A 17,334-nucleotide genomic window follows, 5' to 3' on the forward strand; every position below is an offset into this window, starting at 1 on the left:
CTGTCACGCTACTTAGCAATTTATCGGTGCAAGAAGCAAGCCACAAGCTATTTAGAGCCACCAGAGGTTGTGTGATACTCAAAAGACAAGATTTTGGTGGATAACGCCTTTAAATAAATATTACTGAATGCAATATTCAACTAAATTTTTGTTTTATCTGTTAAAATTACAAGATCTTCAAATTGTACTCTCCAGTCTACATCTGGTTTCTTGTTGGTAAATACTTAGGTAAAAACGTAGGAGTCTTGGATCTCTAACCAAAGTCAGTCACACACACACACACACACACACACACACACACACTGACCTGCAGCTTCCACAGGAAGTCGAGTCTGGCTGTGGACTCCACCTGCTGGGCGTGAAGATAGAGGGCAAGAACGAAAACAGTGATGACCACTGGTGTCATGATCTTCAGAGGAACCTTGGAGTCCACCATACAGCTGGAGATCAGCAAACAAACATACACACACACACACACATTAGGTTCTCAGATGTTTTATGCTAAGTACTATTCTGTACTGACTAAAGACCAAACTCTTTAGTCTGATGAAGAGCAGTAGTGCTCGAAACGTCACCTTGGTGCAATAAATTAGTGGACGTTGGAGCCCTGCAGTGCGCAAGCTGTTAATAAAAGAATATAAACTGCTCTGATATTCTGCTTAAACAATGTTTCAATTTTACAAAATGATACTATAACTTAAACACAAGATAGTTTGTGGCAAGTTGCCTCCAGTCTTTGGTAGCTAACTGTAACATTAAGCTAGCTGGCAAGCTCTAGTTCAAGTTTAACTGTCAAGCTAAGCTTACAGTTAGCATGTATTGAAATCTCATCAGCATTGTCAGGACAATTGTGGTTTGAGCAGAATATCAGGGTAACTCAAATGACACCATGGCTAATACAGGCTAGTTTGTCCCTTTCCTAGCTAATTAATGAAAAGGAACTAGCTTGCGGACAGTTTACACCATTCCTGCATTTGATACAGATACACAGGAGATTGCACTTACAGAAAGATTTTATTGTCATCAGCTGTAGTTTTGCGCACTGTCAACAGTATCTAGAATGACTCTGATTAGTGTTTTAGTGTTCAGAGCAGAGGGTTATCTCACCTTGTTATATTTTGTTTACAGTTTGTCAAATGATATCAATCAGATTTTGTAGTCTGTGTGCACACATAAATGCACCCATGGCGACCCTGAAACCACAGAGTCCCCCCAAATAACAAATCCCAGTTTAAGGCCTGTTGATGATGTACTTTGTAGCAGCACTGTGACACACACACACAAGCCACCCACTAAATTTTGGCTCATTAGCCTTAGCATCTGTTGCCAGTTGGTCATTATCATTACATTTGTGCCAGCACAGTGATAATGATGCTGTTAGCTTAATCAAATGACAAAGGTGATGCTTTGGGTCTCTGTGGTCATAAAAGTTGCAAACAGTCTCACCTTGTTCCATTAATATGCTCGCTGTGGAGGGAAGAACAGAGAAGAACACATCAGAGGTTAGAACATCTGCACACAGTCACAGTTGTGAACAGTCCACGTCTATCATCTCACACACATGCAGCAGTAATGAAATGACTCACACAAAGTTGATGGCGTTGGCCATGACCAGCAGGTCCTGGTTGTCGAAGAGACTCACTTTGGGCACCTCCATGATGAGGACGTAGAGCAGCTCGATGAAGAGCATGAGGAAGAGCTTACCAAGGCTGCTGACCTGCAGAAAGACTGAGCAGGCCAGCAGGCTGAGCAACACGCAGGACGAGAAGTACTGAGGGAGGAAAATGAAGGGAAAGAGAATTAGGAAAGGTACATTTGTTTTTATGTTTGGAAGTGAAGGTTTATACTCTGTAACAGACAGGTCAGCCTGAATGAGATGTTGTAAAACACCCAATAAAGCCACACTTCTAACCACTTAACTGTTCATTTAAATATCAATGTGCAAACCAAAAGTCAACACGTATACCTGCAATTACCATCACTTACTATCTATTTGTTCTGCTACTGCTCACTTTACAACCACACAGTGTTGCTTCCCAGCTGACAGTCAGACAGAAAAAATGATGTTTTCCCTGATTTACACTGCTTGACAGGTATTATAAGCAGCACGTTTTGTTGTTTTGACATGCAAGCTGATTTGATGACACTGCTGGACATCTGCATGTGTGATTAGACCATGTAAAGTATGTTAAAATATTTATTCTATTCTGCTGGCATTTTATGCCTTTTGAGCAGGACTTGGCAGCAGCTCCAAAGTCTTTCTTGTGGAATAACTGAGACTGCTTAAACATTTGGAACAGATATATTTGATCAGTGTAATCACTCATAAATATACAATGCTGCATCTTTCTTGCTCAGATGAGCAAGAAATTTGTTGACGCCTCAGTTTCCCTGCTTCACTTGGATACGTTCATGGCACCTCTAAATTTGCTTGTTGCTGTAATAAACTATGTTCTGCTTTAAACAAGGCCAATAAGTGAAGCATGAAACATCTATCAGCTTTTCCAGGAGCTTTTAACTGTATCACCTTATCATCATCAATGAACACTGTGTGATAGGGTTGAAAGCTCCACAAAAAGCCAGTAAGTGGACCTGAGATTGTTTTGTCAAGAATGAACTTTAATGCTTCTTTCATAAGCCAACTCACACATAAAGTCCTTAAAGTGGATGAAATTTTTGCAGCTACTGGAATCCAATGTCAACAGATCCACCTCTGTGACAACTGCGCAAACACCATCCATTGATAAAGACCATGTGATAAGGTTGAAAGCACTGGAAAAAGCTAGTGTGTGGACCTTTGTTGAGGTTTTTTTGGTCAACAATGTGCCAGTATACAGTTTCTACTGTATGCTGTGGTGAAACACTGACGGTATCAATACCGCCAATTACTATTACCACCATTACTATGATTATTGTCATTTTCAGAGGACACAGTGAACAAAAAGCAGCCCTCCTGCCTTCATTAGCAGTTTGACTTTGTTTAGCCACAAGCAGCCTGTAGGAGCCAAGTACAACTTTTATTATGTTCTGTGTGCCTTTACAAAATTCTATTTCTTCTCTATGAATTTAACTGTTAACACCCAGCAAGTAACACTTACTACAAAATTCTTGTACTCCAGAAATCAATCAATCAATTCCATCAGGAAAAATTATTGAATTTTTAGCATATGAATATGTGTGCAGAATCTAAGAGACATTTCTAGTCAACTGTCTTCAACTTTGAACAACCCACTTTTGTTTACACGGTTTAAACAGTTTTTGATGTAGTTTCTTATGCAGAGTCCAATAAAGTTACAATGTACAGATCACTGTTCAGTGAATAAAATCCAAAGTGATCAAGGTGTGAAGAAATTGGACTATATTTTAGCAATAACAGTCTATGTGCTAGTGATTATCATGATAATACCATTTATCGGCATATTTTTACCTGTGATAATCGTAGTGTGAAAATTTGATAATGGCCCATCCCTACTACGACTACTACTACTACTTCTACTACTACTACTACTACTACTACTACCTGCTGGCACACACTCAGCACAAGGCACACCTGTACCTCAGGAAAGCTGCAGTTGAGTGCGTCGTCTCCACAGGGGCTGTACTGAGTCTCCAGGCTGTAGTTGAGGAGGTGTGCGTGGCAGGCGTTCACACTGTCCAGGCTGATGTTGAGCTCTGCCTTGATGCAGCTCCGCAGGTCGTGGCTGCTGCAGGTGAACTGAACAAGGTCAAAGGTCAGTGAGGACGTGTCAGTAGAGAATCAATCAACATGAGCAGAATCTTTAAAAGAAATGTCTTATAAGGAGAAAATGATCCTTTTTGTTTTGGGGCTCCTGTTAATTAAAACTCACAATGTTGATGAAAGCAGATAGAAAGACGACGATGATGGTGAAGACGCCCACCAGAGTGCTGTTCAGTCTGGACTGGACTATCCTCTTAGACAGAGCCTGCAGTGGGACTGGGAAGAGCTGAGAGCACAGGACAACCAGGAAGACAGAGCAAAGGAAGGAAGTGATGGGTAAAGAGGGGAAGATAAGCTTTGAGAGGGGGATTCAGTCTACAAGTATTTGTTTTTATTCCATTTATTTAAGCTAAAGAAATAAATCCCTGAATACATACTGTAGCAGTGCATCTGCTTGGCACTGATTTGCATGCTGCCATAATATATTATAGTGTTCCGTTTGTACCAATTCTCTCTGTAAGATCAATAGATATAGTGTGGAAGATTTTTTTTCTTCTTCTCCAAAACAGAACCATGAGTCATCAGTGAAAACCATCTACAGCAGCTCCACTTTTCTCCAGTTTTTCTGATCTCTTCTGTCCCTCATGACCCGTCAGCAGCCAGCGAGAGGAGGAAATAGTTGGGAAAAAAAAGTCTCCTGAGGTCTGACAGGTGAGCTCTCATCTCAGTTTATAATACACAAACATAGGTGCATGAAATAGTGTGCAAGACAGAGTGCATGTGGGAAAGAAGAAATTCTTCCTCGTGTATACAGTACTGCTGTTTCTACAGAAAGGATTCTGTTTTGACAGTATTTTCAAAGGATTTGAGGTCTGGCTGCAAAATTCCTTTGATGAGTCAGACTTTTCACATGAAGCAGTGAAGGGTGTTAAATTGAACAAATATTACAGAATATAAAATAGCAGAGTTTCAGTTTTATGATTGACTGACTGATTTTTAATTTCATGTGGCGCAACAACTCCACAAGAGCTCATAAGACATCAAGCACATTACAGGTGTAATAGTCAAATAAAACTTGGCATTAAAGAATATTAATTACCTTATAAACACTAAAACTTTGACAAAACACTCTGTCACCTCTCTTGAGCTCTGTATATACAACAAAAAGCCCCCATCCTAATCACAATCACATCACAAACAAACCTGTGTGGCTAATAGTGGTGCACAGTAGGATCTTTGACTTTGTGGTTCTACATTATTATATTATAATGAAAGATGTTCATAATTTAGATTTTTAACATACATCAACAAACTATCCTACTAGTGAGTCTCTGTTCTGCATCTCACATCTTTGTCTGATATGAAAAAGCCAAACAGCTGTGACCTGAATCTCTGTAATTTACGGTGTTACAACTTTCCTCTTCAACATCAGAAGAATAATCTAACAACAGGCCTCCAGTGGACTGACAGCGGTGTCGTCATCATGCCAGGTTTGACAACTGATAGGCTCACATAAACATAACCAATTCCACAAAACTCCATCCTTGTAAACAAAAACTTCTCTTATCACTCAGTTAGGTTTATATCTGGAAAAAAACATGTCTCAGATCTGTATAAAGCTTTGACTTTATTTTTTATTCATCACAAGTAGAGACAACTCACCCCAAAACAGCAGTAGATAGCTGACACAAACATGACAGCCGTCAGGATAATGAGACAGGTGATGAAGAAGCCGATCATCAGACTGGAGCTGCAGACGACACAGAGTAAGAATATGATTACATACAATATAAGCTCCTGTTTATTTCTGGGCTGCATTTTCATGCTTTAGGGGTACAAGATAACAGCATGAAGGAAGTGCAGCAAACACAGGATCAAACGTGTGAAAACGATTAAGGAAAACAGATTAAACAATGTGAGGGAAGAGGAGGTGAGGAGTCTACGAAGGAGGGAATCTGAGGAGGACCATGAGGTAAAGAGAAGAATAAAAGATGAGAGAAGAGTTGTATGATGAAAGGTTAATAAAGAGATAGGCTAAAGTAGATCAATACTGAGCAATGGGCAGGGAGAGAAGTCTGGAGTGCAGGAGAGAATGAGAAAAAGAGGAGGGATCGCCACGAGATAAAATCTGCTGGAGCTTTTTTGATTTGATATTCTCTTTTATAACTCAGCTGTTAGGCTTTTTATGTTGTGAAAACAACTTCTTCATTTGATAATTGTTTGTGAGATGGAAGAAGTTGCAACAGATACTGGAAGGTCTAAAGCTATCTGAGGGTTTGTGAGACTTCAAAGATTAAAGGCATAAACTGACCATTTGGAAAGATTAGCCACAATGACAAGAGAACGTCAGTTATTTCCAATATAAGGCTTATAAGTCACACCACTTTCTAGTAAGACCTGTTTATAAAGGATGTATAACTACCTCACCAACTATGTAACTAATTTATTAATGGTTTAAAAACGTTTATTGATGCCTTTTTGATCGGTTATATATCATTAATAAGGATAACGATTAGGTTGCCAGGTTGTAGTTTTAGCATTCAAGTAGTCATAAAAATGCTGAGAAGAAAAGGAAAGTCAGTTTTAACTGTGAGCTAAACATGTGCCTATCCTTATACTGAACTCTACTGGTGTTGTCTGACAGTCATCTATAGTTTCCACCACTCAGTAGTTTGTGAAATGCATCACTTTGTCAACTGCCTTAATCTGCTTAATAGCAAAGCAAAGTGTGCAGGCTTTATATACGGCATACAGTGGGAGTGAATGTAGTCGTGTGTATGTTGCTGAGCTAAATGATAAATTCCTGTAAAATCCCGTGTAGATTTATCTGATAATTATTTTGAAAAGTATCTGCTATCCAATGAGAAAAATTTGGCACCAATGATCAGATGTTTCTTGCCCCATTGGACATCATAGCTGCATTGTAGCAGTGTTGTGTTTCCAGAGCTCAACAATTACTATAGTTAGTGAGTACAATGAAAAATAAGATCCTAAAACAACAAAACAACAAACAACAAAAATAAGACTGGAGTTGTAATAAATCTGAATGATCTAATAATTCATCGGGAAGACCTCACCAACACACTGTTCAACACTTTACCTACTACAGTTAAATGTTCCTGCAGATAGCAAAGCACTAATGATTTATTAACATTAATAAGGCCATTAGTCACAAATAATAAACTCTTTTTATTATAACCCCTATGACTTATCAGACAGTGTGTTCTCTATATGTCGGGTATTTTTGGGTACACACTAGTGTTGAGTAATAGTGGGCTGATTGTTTTATCCAAGGTAAGAAAACCAAAGTTTTTAAAGTGAAAAGTTTATGTTTTATATGATATCGTTTATCGACTCGTACATTTTACTTTATTGATCCTGGCTGTATTGGAAACACTGCAGCCTATTCACTTACTGTGCAGTGATTTTTACTTGTGAACATTCTCGCCTGCAACACTCACTATCTATGTAAATAAATGAATATTTCTGTAATTCAAAAGTTTTCACAAACAGCCAGACTGCCATTTATTATTTGATATTATTTACCATTTAGCTTGCAGCTGTCACAAGCTCATTTCCTAACTTTTAAGACATTATTTAGAATAGTGGATGCTTGGTTAGCATGTAGGAGACACATGGATGATTTGAGCATCTTTCATTGTTATTAGGCCTTCTGTTGTTAAATGACAATAATAACACAAGTGTCGGTGAGGAGTCATATTACTGTCATCACATCCATTTTATCATAATAATTATAGTTGGTAATAGGGACATATTTCAGTGGTGGGGGATAAGGAGGCTTTTCCAGATTGAAATTTTGAAAGCGATGACTCACGGTGGCACAGTGATGATCTGGATGAAGCAGATGAAGAGAAAGACGAGGGAGGCGCAGGCCACATAGGCCCCGAACCTGGAGTCCACCTGCTTGGAGTACTGCAGGAGGGAACGAGAAGAGCAGAACGAAACAGCATCTTAACATCTGACAACAGACCTTCTGTTCCTCTAACAGCAAACACTGTCTGTCTGTAACAGATTAGAATCACTTTATTTGCAAAGTGCAAAAATATAAAAGGTATGACTTAGACATACAGTTGCAAAGACAAACCTTATGTTTTTATTGAATTGAATTAATACTTACACATGACACATGGTAAACATGTAGCAGAGCTGTAGACGGGACACTTGTGACTTGAACTCAGGTCAGAATAAACTTAAGAAATAAGAACTTCATACTTGACTGCTGTGAGATGTGACTTTTGACCTTTCTCAAACATTTTCAGCTTTGTCTCACAACAGTTGCAATTTCAAGAATAAAGTCATACTGTATTCTCAAAATTACATCTGCTTTATCATAACATTACAATCTCTCTCTATTTGGATGATGGTTATTCTCAGTGGCCTTCGTGTTTTTGACTGTTGAGATTTGACTCCCTCAAAACTTTGTTTGAGACTTGAATGTTTTGCTTTCAAGTCAAGTTTTGACCTGGTAAAATCTCTGAACAATAAAAATAAATCAAGATAAGATTAAATATTTGATTATTTCATAAAAAACACAAGAGAAATGGTTCTTAGGCTACAGTACTTCAGTTTGATGGTTATCATTCAGACTTGAATGACTATAGTCCAAATAATACAAGGTTTTTGAGGTTGATATTGGAGAGTCCTTTGATGAGGATTCTTGGAACTTGGTTCTTGAAGAATTGTGATAAACATTTGTGAAGACATGTACTGAGGTTGACCCATGCCCCAGCCTCTGCTGCTTTCATTATGACCATTCTTTTTTTAGCAAGTCTCTTGTGTGTCCCTAAACCTTATGTAGTGTAATTGCTGGAGAACTTTAAATGCTACTTTATGGGTTGAGAAAAAGTCTTAAAAAGCTAAAAACGACAGGAGCTCTAAAAACCCACTGAAAGAAAAAAAAAAAACACTGTCACAGAGCTTAACACAAAGCTGCTTTTCTTATTTCAAGAGTACTTTGACTACTTTGATAGACGTGATACTTGGACTACTGATAACTATCAGATAAGGACTGGTGGCTGAGTCTCAAAACCGTTACTGCCCCGTCTAGGCCGATCAAACTGAGGATCTAAAGGACGTAGGACACAGAGACAGAGATGATCTCACCCAAAGCAAACTGGAGACTCACAAAAAGTCTTTCTGATCTGCTCTAAGTCTTCACCTCCTAACACTTTTACCACGGCAGAGAGTGATTCAAACTTAAAAAAACAGGTTTTAACTCTTTTCCCCACACTCTAACCTTTTCTTCTTAACCTGTCCGTCTGAAGCAGTTTACTTCTTCTTCTTTCCTTTGGTAGCCGTCTCCAGTCAAACCCCAGTTCCTCCCTCTCTATGTTACACTTTGCTTTGACTGACCTCCTCAAGGGACAGAAGAGAGAGAGCAGGAGAGAGCTTTTTCTGCACAAGATAGATTGCTTGTCATGGCCAATTACTTGCTGCTATATTGGCAGTGTGTGTCGTTATGTGTGTGTGTGCACATCCTAACCTTTTTCTCCAGGTCAGGCTCTCTGAAGGTGAGCAGGAACCTCTTGACGTGTTCGGAGCGCAGACGGTCGATGCTGCGTGCATCAATGGCCCGGCCCAGGAACTCATCCACCTCGTCCTCTGGGTTTAGGTTTTCCTGCGTGTTTCTGAATATGAAATGCCTGAATAAGACAAGATGAGACCAGGTGACATTTATATGTCAGGATGACTGGAAAGGCTCTTCAGTCTCTGCTGTAGCTTAACTTTTTTGACTACAATGTCTGTTTTCTAAGGAGAACTCTGAACACCTGCAACCGAGCATCTAATGAGTGGGAACAACTGCAAAAGAAACAGAAATCTATAATTATCGTATGGTCACCTGAACAACCTACCCTGAGGTGCAGTGACATTTAGCTAATCATATGCAAAGTAAAAAAAGGGCACTTGACCTAAAAGACCGCCACACTCTTCAATCACAAAAGACACTGATAAGCAGGTTCATCTTGGACTAATCACCAAATCTGCAAAGTGTCATTTAAATTGATTGAAATTCTCCGGCCTTTGTGACAGGCGCTAATCAGCTGATTGAGATGTCATGCTACTGAGATCACAGTGATTATACGATTGTCTAAGGCTGCTGCCGTTTTTTCGTCCTCAAAAATGCTGCGTCCTTGATGAGAAAAAAGTGAAAAGAGGGTGAATGAATACAACAGCACACAGAGTAAATGCATGTGATGAGGTGAGAACTTGATATATGTTAGATGGGTCTTAAAGGTAGAAAAAAATGAAAATGTTCAACTTTGGTGCAAGTGGTTGTTTTAAAAAAAAGACAGCAATGCATAGGAATATAAGGCATTTATTAATGTGAAACCTTGTATAATGGGCTCCACCTCCTAAAGGGTCATCTTTAATGTCTGTAGGAAACAGTAAACCCTGAATTCCATTCTCAAATGTTAATCGACATCAATCCATGATCACAAAGCCATGTTATGCCTTATTATTGAGGCGTTTCGTTGTGGTTGGTGTCATCTCAGCAGGTCTGGGTTTGTCTTAGTTTAGCTGTAGTTAACTGCAATGTTGAGTAGTGAGGCCTGGCTCGGGCCGTGTTGTAGATCTGTAGTCTTTGCGGTGCAGTGGTGTTGAACCATCGGTGAAGAGGAGTCAAGCCATGTTTCAGGCTGCTCTGTGAAAGAGTCTTTCTCTCAGCTTAACCCCCCGTTTGGGCTGTACTGCTCTCAGCAAGCTGGCCCAGATCCAGTTTAAGCGTCGCTATCTCCTTCAAAGCGATGTTTCAGTTTGAGTTTAGGATTCAGGCTTTCGCTGACTTCTTTTAATCTTAGTTTAAAGCTGAAAAAAGTTTAAGTTGACTACACTCAACTCTTATTCAGTAGCAGATAAACTCTGTGAGAGCTGACGTGATTTCAAAAGCAAATACTATTCATGGAAACATGAGACTTAATGTTACAAATGAACAAAAACAAACTGAACTTGTTTCGATAAAAGATTAAAATACGCGCTTACTTGGTCAAAAAACAAAGAAAAGAGATGTCTTAGAGCAATTGTGGCTTAGCTCATGAGTTTCTGTAGACTCAGTCAAACTTTCTATTTATAATTTTGGTCAAAAGGGGCGGAGTTTTGTGTTTTAAACGATTTCGCACCGGATTGTTGACGAATATTCATTTTCTCTGTTTTGGGGACTATTCAGGTGTGGCTGACTTTGACTTGAGATGGTAAATTATTTTACACTGGGGAATTAAATTTTGAGTTTTAAATGCAAAATTCACACTTCAGAGTCACTATGTCTGAATACTTCATGTCACATTGTAAACAATATAAATGGACTGCACTTATATAGCACACTTCTAGTCTCCTGACCACTCAAAGTGCTTTTACACTACATGTCAACATTCATCCATACACACACATTCATACACTGATGGCAGAGGCTGCCATGCAAGGTGCCAACCTGATCATCAGGATCTAATCTCATGCACATTCACACACACACATTCACACACTGCTGGTGCAGCCGTTGGGAGCATTTTTGGGTTCAGTATCTTGCCCAAGGACACTTTGACATGTGGACTGGAGGAGCCAGGGATCGAACCACCAATCTCCCGATTAGTGGACGACCCGCTCTACCTCCTGAGCCACATATTGTAAAACCATTCAGAAGAACAGTTCAGCATTATACATTCATTTCATAATAAGTCAGTCCTTCCTAACATACACATTCATATTAATGCTTCTCCTAATGTTCAACCTTCATTGATTCAACCTTGTCAAACCATCTATACATCTAGTAGTGAAATAAAAGTTTAAAGCAACAATTATGTGATTAGATTAAACTTTCAGAGACATAATTTCAAATATAAATTCAACATAACTCTTACTTCATAATATAAAAACATTTAATGTGACTATTATTTCATAATAAAAGAAAACGTTCAACCTGAAATTCTTCACACATTATGTCTAACATTCCTATTACTTCAGAGAACTTCATTCAATACAACTACTTATCTAAATAAAACGTAAACATTTAGGTGATTTTAAAGTACCATTGCATAGTAACCATATAAACATTAATTCACTCTTACCATTAAAAAAATTAAATTTGAAGATCTAACCTTGTCAATGGGGCCAGTAATACAAAATGTAACAAAATCAGAAATGAATATCTCCTCAATAGATTATAGCATAGTACTCAAAATTATACCATTATTTATGATTTTTTATAAGAAACAACATGATTTGATATACATAATGATTAGACATTTAATTCACACCAATTCAGATTTGGCTCAGATTTGCAGAGAGACTCAATGAACGTCACCCAGGAATGTGAGTTAGAGTTTATGACTCCAGTCTTGGGAGATGAGAAAAGGGGTTTTCTGTCCATGTGTTGAGTTATCGGTCCTTTCTCCTGGTTCATTTATGCTTTTAGTTCAGGCTTTAATTTAGTTATTGGTCAGAAATGGCGAAGGAGGTCTGTTCAATCTCCATTTTGTCACAGTGTTTAACTTTGGTCAGTGTCATGTCACGCCAAGAGTGTTCCATGAAAACTAAAAAGCTTCACAATTTAGGATTGCAAAGATCTTTAAATGTCACCTACCAAATTTGAAGTTGCTTGGGTTAAATCTCTTGGAGTTTGTTAAAGTACAATGTCTGTCTATGGCTTCAATTTGCAAATGCACAGTAGATTCAAAATGGCTGACTTCCTGTTGGACTTAGAGTACGACTCCAAGAGGATTTTTTTTTAAGTCTGGAGATGTTACATCTGCCTACCAAATCATGTACATATATGTCAAATTTAAAGGTGGGGGCTTTGACTTTGGAATTGTCTAGAGGGTGTCCTCGAGCCATTTTGCCACACCCAAACCTGAGACCCATATCAGATATGAAGTTTCACCACTTCTAATGCATGTGCAAAGGTTTGTGAGTTTTCGAGCACCCCTAGCACCTGAAAAACGCTTAAAGTAATTAAAGGGTACAGTAGAGCCAAGGTGCCACACCCAAGCCCAATTGTGATAGTAATCGAAATACTTACTAGCTCAAACATAGGTGCTAAGTTTCATGAGTTTTTGTGCATCCTAAAGGCCACAAATGTGTTTGTAAAATGAAAACTGATGCACGAAATCCAAAATGGCTGACTTCCTGTCCAGCAAAAAACTTTTTTTTTTTTTAAAGTATGTATTATGTCCAGAATGATGAGAGCAATGATCCCACCGAATTTCATTAATATCCAAGCAACCTTATCTCAACATGGCCCTGTATTTGGGGGTGCTATCGAGCCTGCTGGCCAGACCCGAGCCCAGTCACTACAGAACTTTGCAATTTTCCCCAGTTCTGATGTGTGTGCCAATATTTGTGAGTTTTCAAGCATCCCAAGTCCTTCAGAAATGCAGTGGCGTAGGGGAATAATAATAATCTTTACAAAAACAATAGGTTCCTCACACTTTTGTGCTCGTGCCCTAATAAGAGTTCTACAGAGAGATTGTTAATGAAGTGACTTTATAAGACAGACATGTTACAATACAAAACATTCTTTTAGTAAGACAAAGTAAGGAGAAAAAATGGAGGAATTACTTGAGTCCAATCCACAATAGAGATGTCCTTAAATTGAGTCTCAATCCTCGTCATTTAAGGCCTTAATATAGTGGCATAGAAGACTTTTTGTAGCAGTCTAAGAGGCATTTTTCACCCCTGAAATGCCTTCATTCAGGGCATGCTTCACCTTCAGGGTCAGAGATGATTTTCAGAGTCCTCATAAATGGACTAAAAATATGTGACTGCTCACTGCAACAAGCCTCTGAATTCACCAGACCACTCAGCCAGATTTCCAAACTAAGCTGTGATATCATATCAAGTGATACCTTCTAGCAGAGCATGATAAAAACACAGCATGTTCTTCCTCTCCACTCCAAAAAATATGTCGGTCTGCATAAGAAGTATGATCTGTGGTGTAGCCTGGAGCAGAAGCTGTCAGCATGGACGCTCCGGCTCTGTGTGATGTCAGAATGAACTCACAGATACAGAACAGCATGGGAGGAGAGGAGGACGACCACTTCTTAAGAAATGACTGCAGTGCTTTGATCACTGACAGCCTGTGGCTTAAACATCCCCTCCCTGTCTTTTATAGATTGTAGCTGAGACAGTCGTCATTGCACCACATTATGAATATCTATCTGACAGTGGTAGACCTCAAAAGACGACATCATCCATGAATTGTGACAAAATGAGGACACTTTCTGAAAAAAAAGACTGAAGAAAATTCGTCACAGTTACAACACTGTTCCAAAGGTTGGTCACATAAGGTTAAATGCCTATTAGCGGCATTTATCGGGTATAAAGCCTGCCAGGCCATCAAGACGTTTATATCTGGGTTTCCATAGCAATGTGAGACAACTGATAGGATTCAAAAGAGGACAAATCATGAACAATCTCAAAATCATATCAACAGATGACAAAGAAACTTCCAATGATACAAACCAGACAGTTAAAAGCTTATATGAGCCACTTTAGCTGTGTTGCAATAGTTTCTTTTTTCAGTGAAAACAATCATGGTTACACAAGACCACTAGACTAAAAGGATTCCCGTTCACAACAGTGATTTCATTACTTAAAAGTCCTTTTTCATTGAGTTATTTTGTGTACTGCCTGTATTTCCCTAGTCCTGCATCGATGAACACAACATGGCCAAAAGTACGTGCACGGCTAAGTATTACGTCCTTATGTGATTGTTTGTGTCCTTGTTTGTGGGTATTTATATGCTGCTGTAAAAATCTTCAATCTTCTATGTAGGAAGGCTATCTACCAGATGTTGGAACCTGGCTGCAGAAATTTGCTCCCATTCAGCCACAAAAGCATTAGTGAGGTCCAAGAAAGCTGCTCCTTTAAAAGCTGCTGCATCCTCTAGGTGCTCAGTAATCAGGTACACAATGCATTAAATTTACAATCTGTGCTTTGTTTCTGCTTGTAAACAAAGTGGTAAATGTCTAACGGGTATTTACATCAGCCATAAACAGCAGCAACATAAAGTCTCATAATATTTCATGACCACTACTAATGCGGGTCTTTTGTCAACAGTGTGGAAACAAAGCTAATTCTCAGATGTATTTTAGTACTGTAGATGGATCTTTAACCTGAAACAGTGTCAGACAGGCTTTGCAGTACATCCTTAGAGATCAAAGCGATGTCCTGTGACTCGAACTGTGAGTGAAAGTCATTAACTTCACTGATTTTCATCAACAGTGCCATGGAACACAGACAAACAGATACAAGACAGAGAGGGATGAGAGCGAAGACACAATGCTATTGAGGTACAGTAACTACTCACTTGTCCTTGGGGTCTTCAAAGCCCTGCAAGACAGAAAAGAGAAGAGAAAAAGCAAAAAAGACAATTAGCTGAAAATTACTGCAACATCTGGGAACTTTATCAGTGGCCTCTCTACATTACTTTATCCCACATTATCCCATAAACAAAACAAATCAAATGTTGAGATCTATCTGGTGATTGACAGATCATATACTTCAAAATCTTTTTAATCCTTTGAGTCATTTATCAAGGAAAAATACTGTTCTTTTTGTCCAACTTCTCAGATGTGAAGAATTTGTTTTTCTCTTTTATATCATTGTAAATTAAATACTTATAACTAAGGCACTTGAGTCACCCAGTCATCCATCTATCTGAGTGTGCATCCGTTTGTTCAGTTTAACATTAATTATAAAAGTTCACATTGGCTTTATAACTTTGAAAATAACAGCACTTGGAGGCCTGTTGACAGTGACTCATTTGAGCCAAAGAAAATGAAATGAAACAGCAGGTATAGAGAAAAAAGTTCACTGAGCAGAAAAAAAGTCAAGCAGATGCCTGCTGAAAAATGAAAGAGCAAGCTGTGGTCAACAAGTAATTATAATAAGAAGTAAGTGATTTTTTTTTGGATTTTCTGAGGTCAGATTAGGTGAGAAAAAGTAAAAGAAGGAAGAGATGAAAGGTGGGAACGCGCAGAGACAGAGACAATGAGGTTCACTTATTTTCTGTAACATTCTCGTCTCCTCTTCGCATCTGTCTCACAAGAGGTAGCAGTGTCATAAGAGTGTCGATGATATTTTTCATTACGGTGTAAAGTAGATAACAGGAAAGCGGCGTACTGCACATAGTAATCATCCACTCCTCCGAGATAGGAGCAAAACCCTCAGACTGAAAAAGACATTTGCAGGTTTGCTGCTGCTGTTGGTTCAAAAACTGCAGCTGAACTTCAGTATTTAGTATTTAGTTCACACTGTGGCTGAAGAGAGGCTGTCTGACGTCTGTCCAAAGCTTCCTGCCACAGTAGATTCACCAACACTCACGTTTTACTAAATGCTACAGCAGCACAATTATAGGAAAGCATCAAAGAAAGTCTGAGAGGCAGGTTTGAGTTTCCAAAATAAATAGCTTTACTAATTTGACTGTATTTAAATGAACAGTAGGCATGTTCAGTAATGTATCCACATCTATGTAAGGTATGACAATGAAGTGAGCTAACACGTCTCTCTAGCTCCCTCTCATGAATAAACACAGTAATGTCACTGCTGAGGGAGCACAAGTAGTGCAGCTGGCCTCAATATGCAAAGACTGCAACATGAAAAAGCAGAAGGTAAAAACTAAACATTGTAAATCCTGCTTGTTCCAGTCTTTCCTCTCATGTTCTCAACATATTACAGTTGTCTGCTCAGCTCCATCTGTCACAAGAGAGAATATACATCCGTAACCCTCCTTCCCATTTGTATCTATATTCTCTCTCATGCCCTCTGTGCATCTTTGACTCCTCACTCTCTACGACTCTGTCTGCACAACTTGTTTTATCTCTGGTGCTTGCCGGGTGATTAATGAGCGGTACAGAGATAGAGAAGGAGAGAGAGTGATAGGCAGGGGGAGGAAACAGAAAGGCTGAGCTATAGCAAAATAAAGTTGATGTCAAAAGTGTTACAGTTTCTGCAAACTTTGAAAGAGCTCTTTGAGTCAAGGAATAAAGAACACATTCTAGCGACAAACTCATCAAACGAAGAAAAAACACAGAAGCCGCTGACATGGTGTCAGAACCAGTAATTGAATGTAGTCATCCAGAAAGCCAGGAGATAAACCTCTTTTTGTCTTTAATGCTGACCAGTCTGAGCTGTGGTGTTTCTACTTTTTCAGCCTGGCATCATTTTGTTGTCTTTTTCCTAAGATTTAATGCTGATGTGGTTGGAGTTTCAGTAAGTGCTGCTCTTTTTTTTTGTCTATTTAATTCACAGTGGCTATTAGTGATCAAGCTAACCAGCTGCTGTGGAGCCCCTTGGGGGTCAAATACAAATATAAAAAATAATCAATTAAACATGTAATGCAGCAATAAATTGTCATAAAACTAGTGAAAATACTTTTTGTTATTTTCCAAAATTCCTCTACAGGCCTGTACTTTATTCTCTATAATTAATGCATTAACAATCAAACAGGACTTACACAGTGGTTATTCTAGACATTGTTATGCCTCCTGTAGGAACAAAATCTAAATACAGTATCATCAAAAATTGTAAGTTCATCCCTCAAAAACAAATTATTCTCACTATATTTCTCATTACAGGAGCATTCCAGTGGTTTAGAAATGCACTTCCATAAGGTTGGGGAACTTGCAAGAGACATTATAATA

General features: G+C 38.8%; 1 protein-coding gene and 1 long non-coding RNA gene across 4 annotated transcripts in view; one reads left to right on the forward strand and one right to left on the reverse strand.

The window, feature by feature from the left end:
• adcy5 (adenylate cyclase 5) overlaps window positions 1-17,334 on the reverse strand; it is a 95,185-nt gene that overhangs the window by 5,825 nt on the left and 72,026 nt on the right. For 2 of the 3 annotated variants that reach the window (XR_006405885.1, XM_044364848.1), the window contains exons 9-17: window positions 15,000-15,022; window positions 9,183-9,342; window positions 7,515-7,612; window positions 5,342-5,429; window positions 3,849-3,965; window positions 3,551-3,715; window positions 1,587-1,771; window positions 1,447-1,467; window positions 308-440 (exon numbers count right to left, since the gene is read on the reverse strand). Coding sequence is in view for 2 of the 3 variants with exons in the window: in XM_044364848.1 (XP_044220783.1) it covers window positions 308-440; window positions 1,447-1,467; window positions 1,587-1,771; window positions 3,551-3,715; window positions 3,849-3,965; window positions 5,342-5,429; window positions 7,515-7,612; window positions 9,183-9,342; window positions 15,000-15,022 (990 nt within the window). In the remaining variant the exon portion in view is untranslated. The remainder of the gene's footprint in view (window positions 1-307; window positions 441-1,446; window positions 1,468-1,586; window positions 1,772-3,550; window positions 3,716-3,848; window positions 3,966-5,341; window positions 5,430-7,514; window positions 7,613-9,182; window positions 9,343-14,999; window positions 15,023-17,334) is intronic. The other variant, XM_044364850.1, reaches the window with a different exon arrangement.
• LOC122991661 lies at window positions 3,928-5,032 on the forward strand. The gene is made up of 2 exons (XR_006405886.1): window positions 3,928-4,015; window positions 4,249-5,032. It is a non-coding gene; the product is annotated as an uncharacterized LOC122991661 (long non-coding RNA).

Source organism: Thunnus albacares, chromosome 11 (genome assembly GCF_914725855.1).
Source record: "Thunnus albacares chromosome 11, fThuAlb1.1, whole genome shotgun sequence".
NCBI classification, from domain to species: Eukaryota; Metazoa; Chordata; class Actinopteri; order Scombriformes; family Scombridae; genus Thunnus; species Thunnus albacares.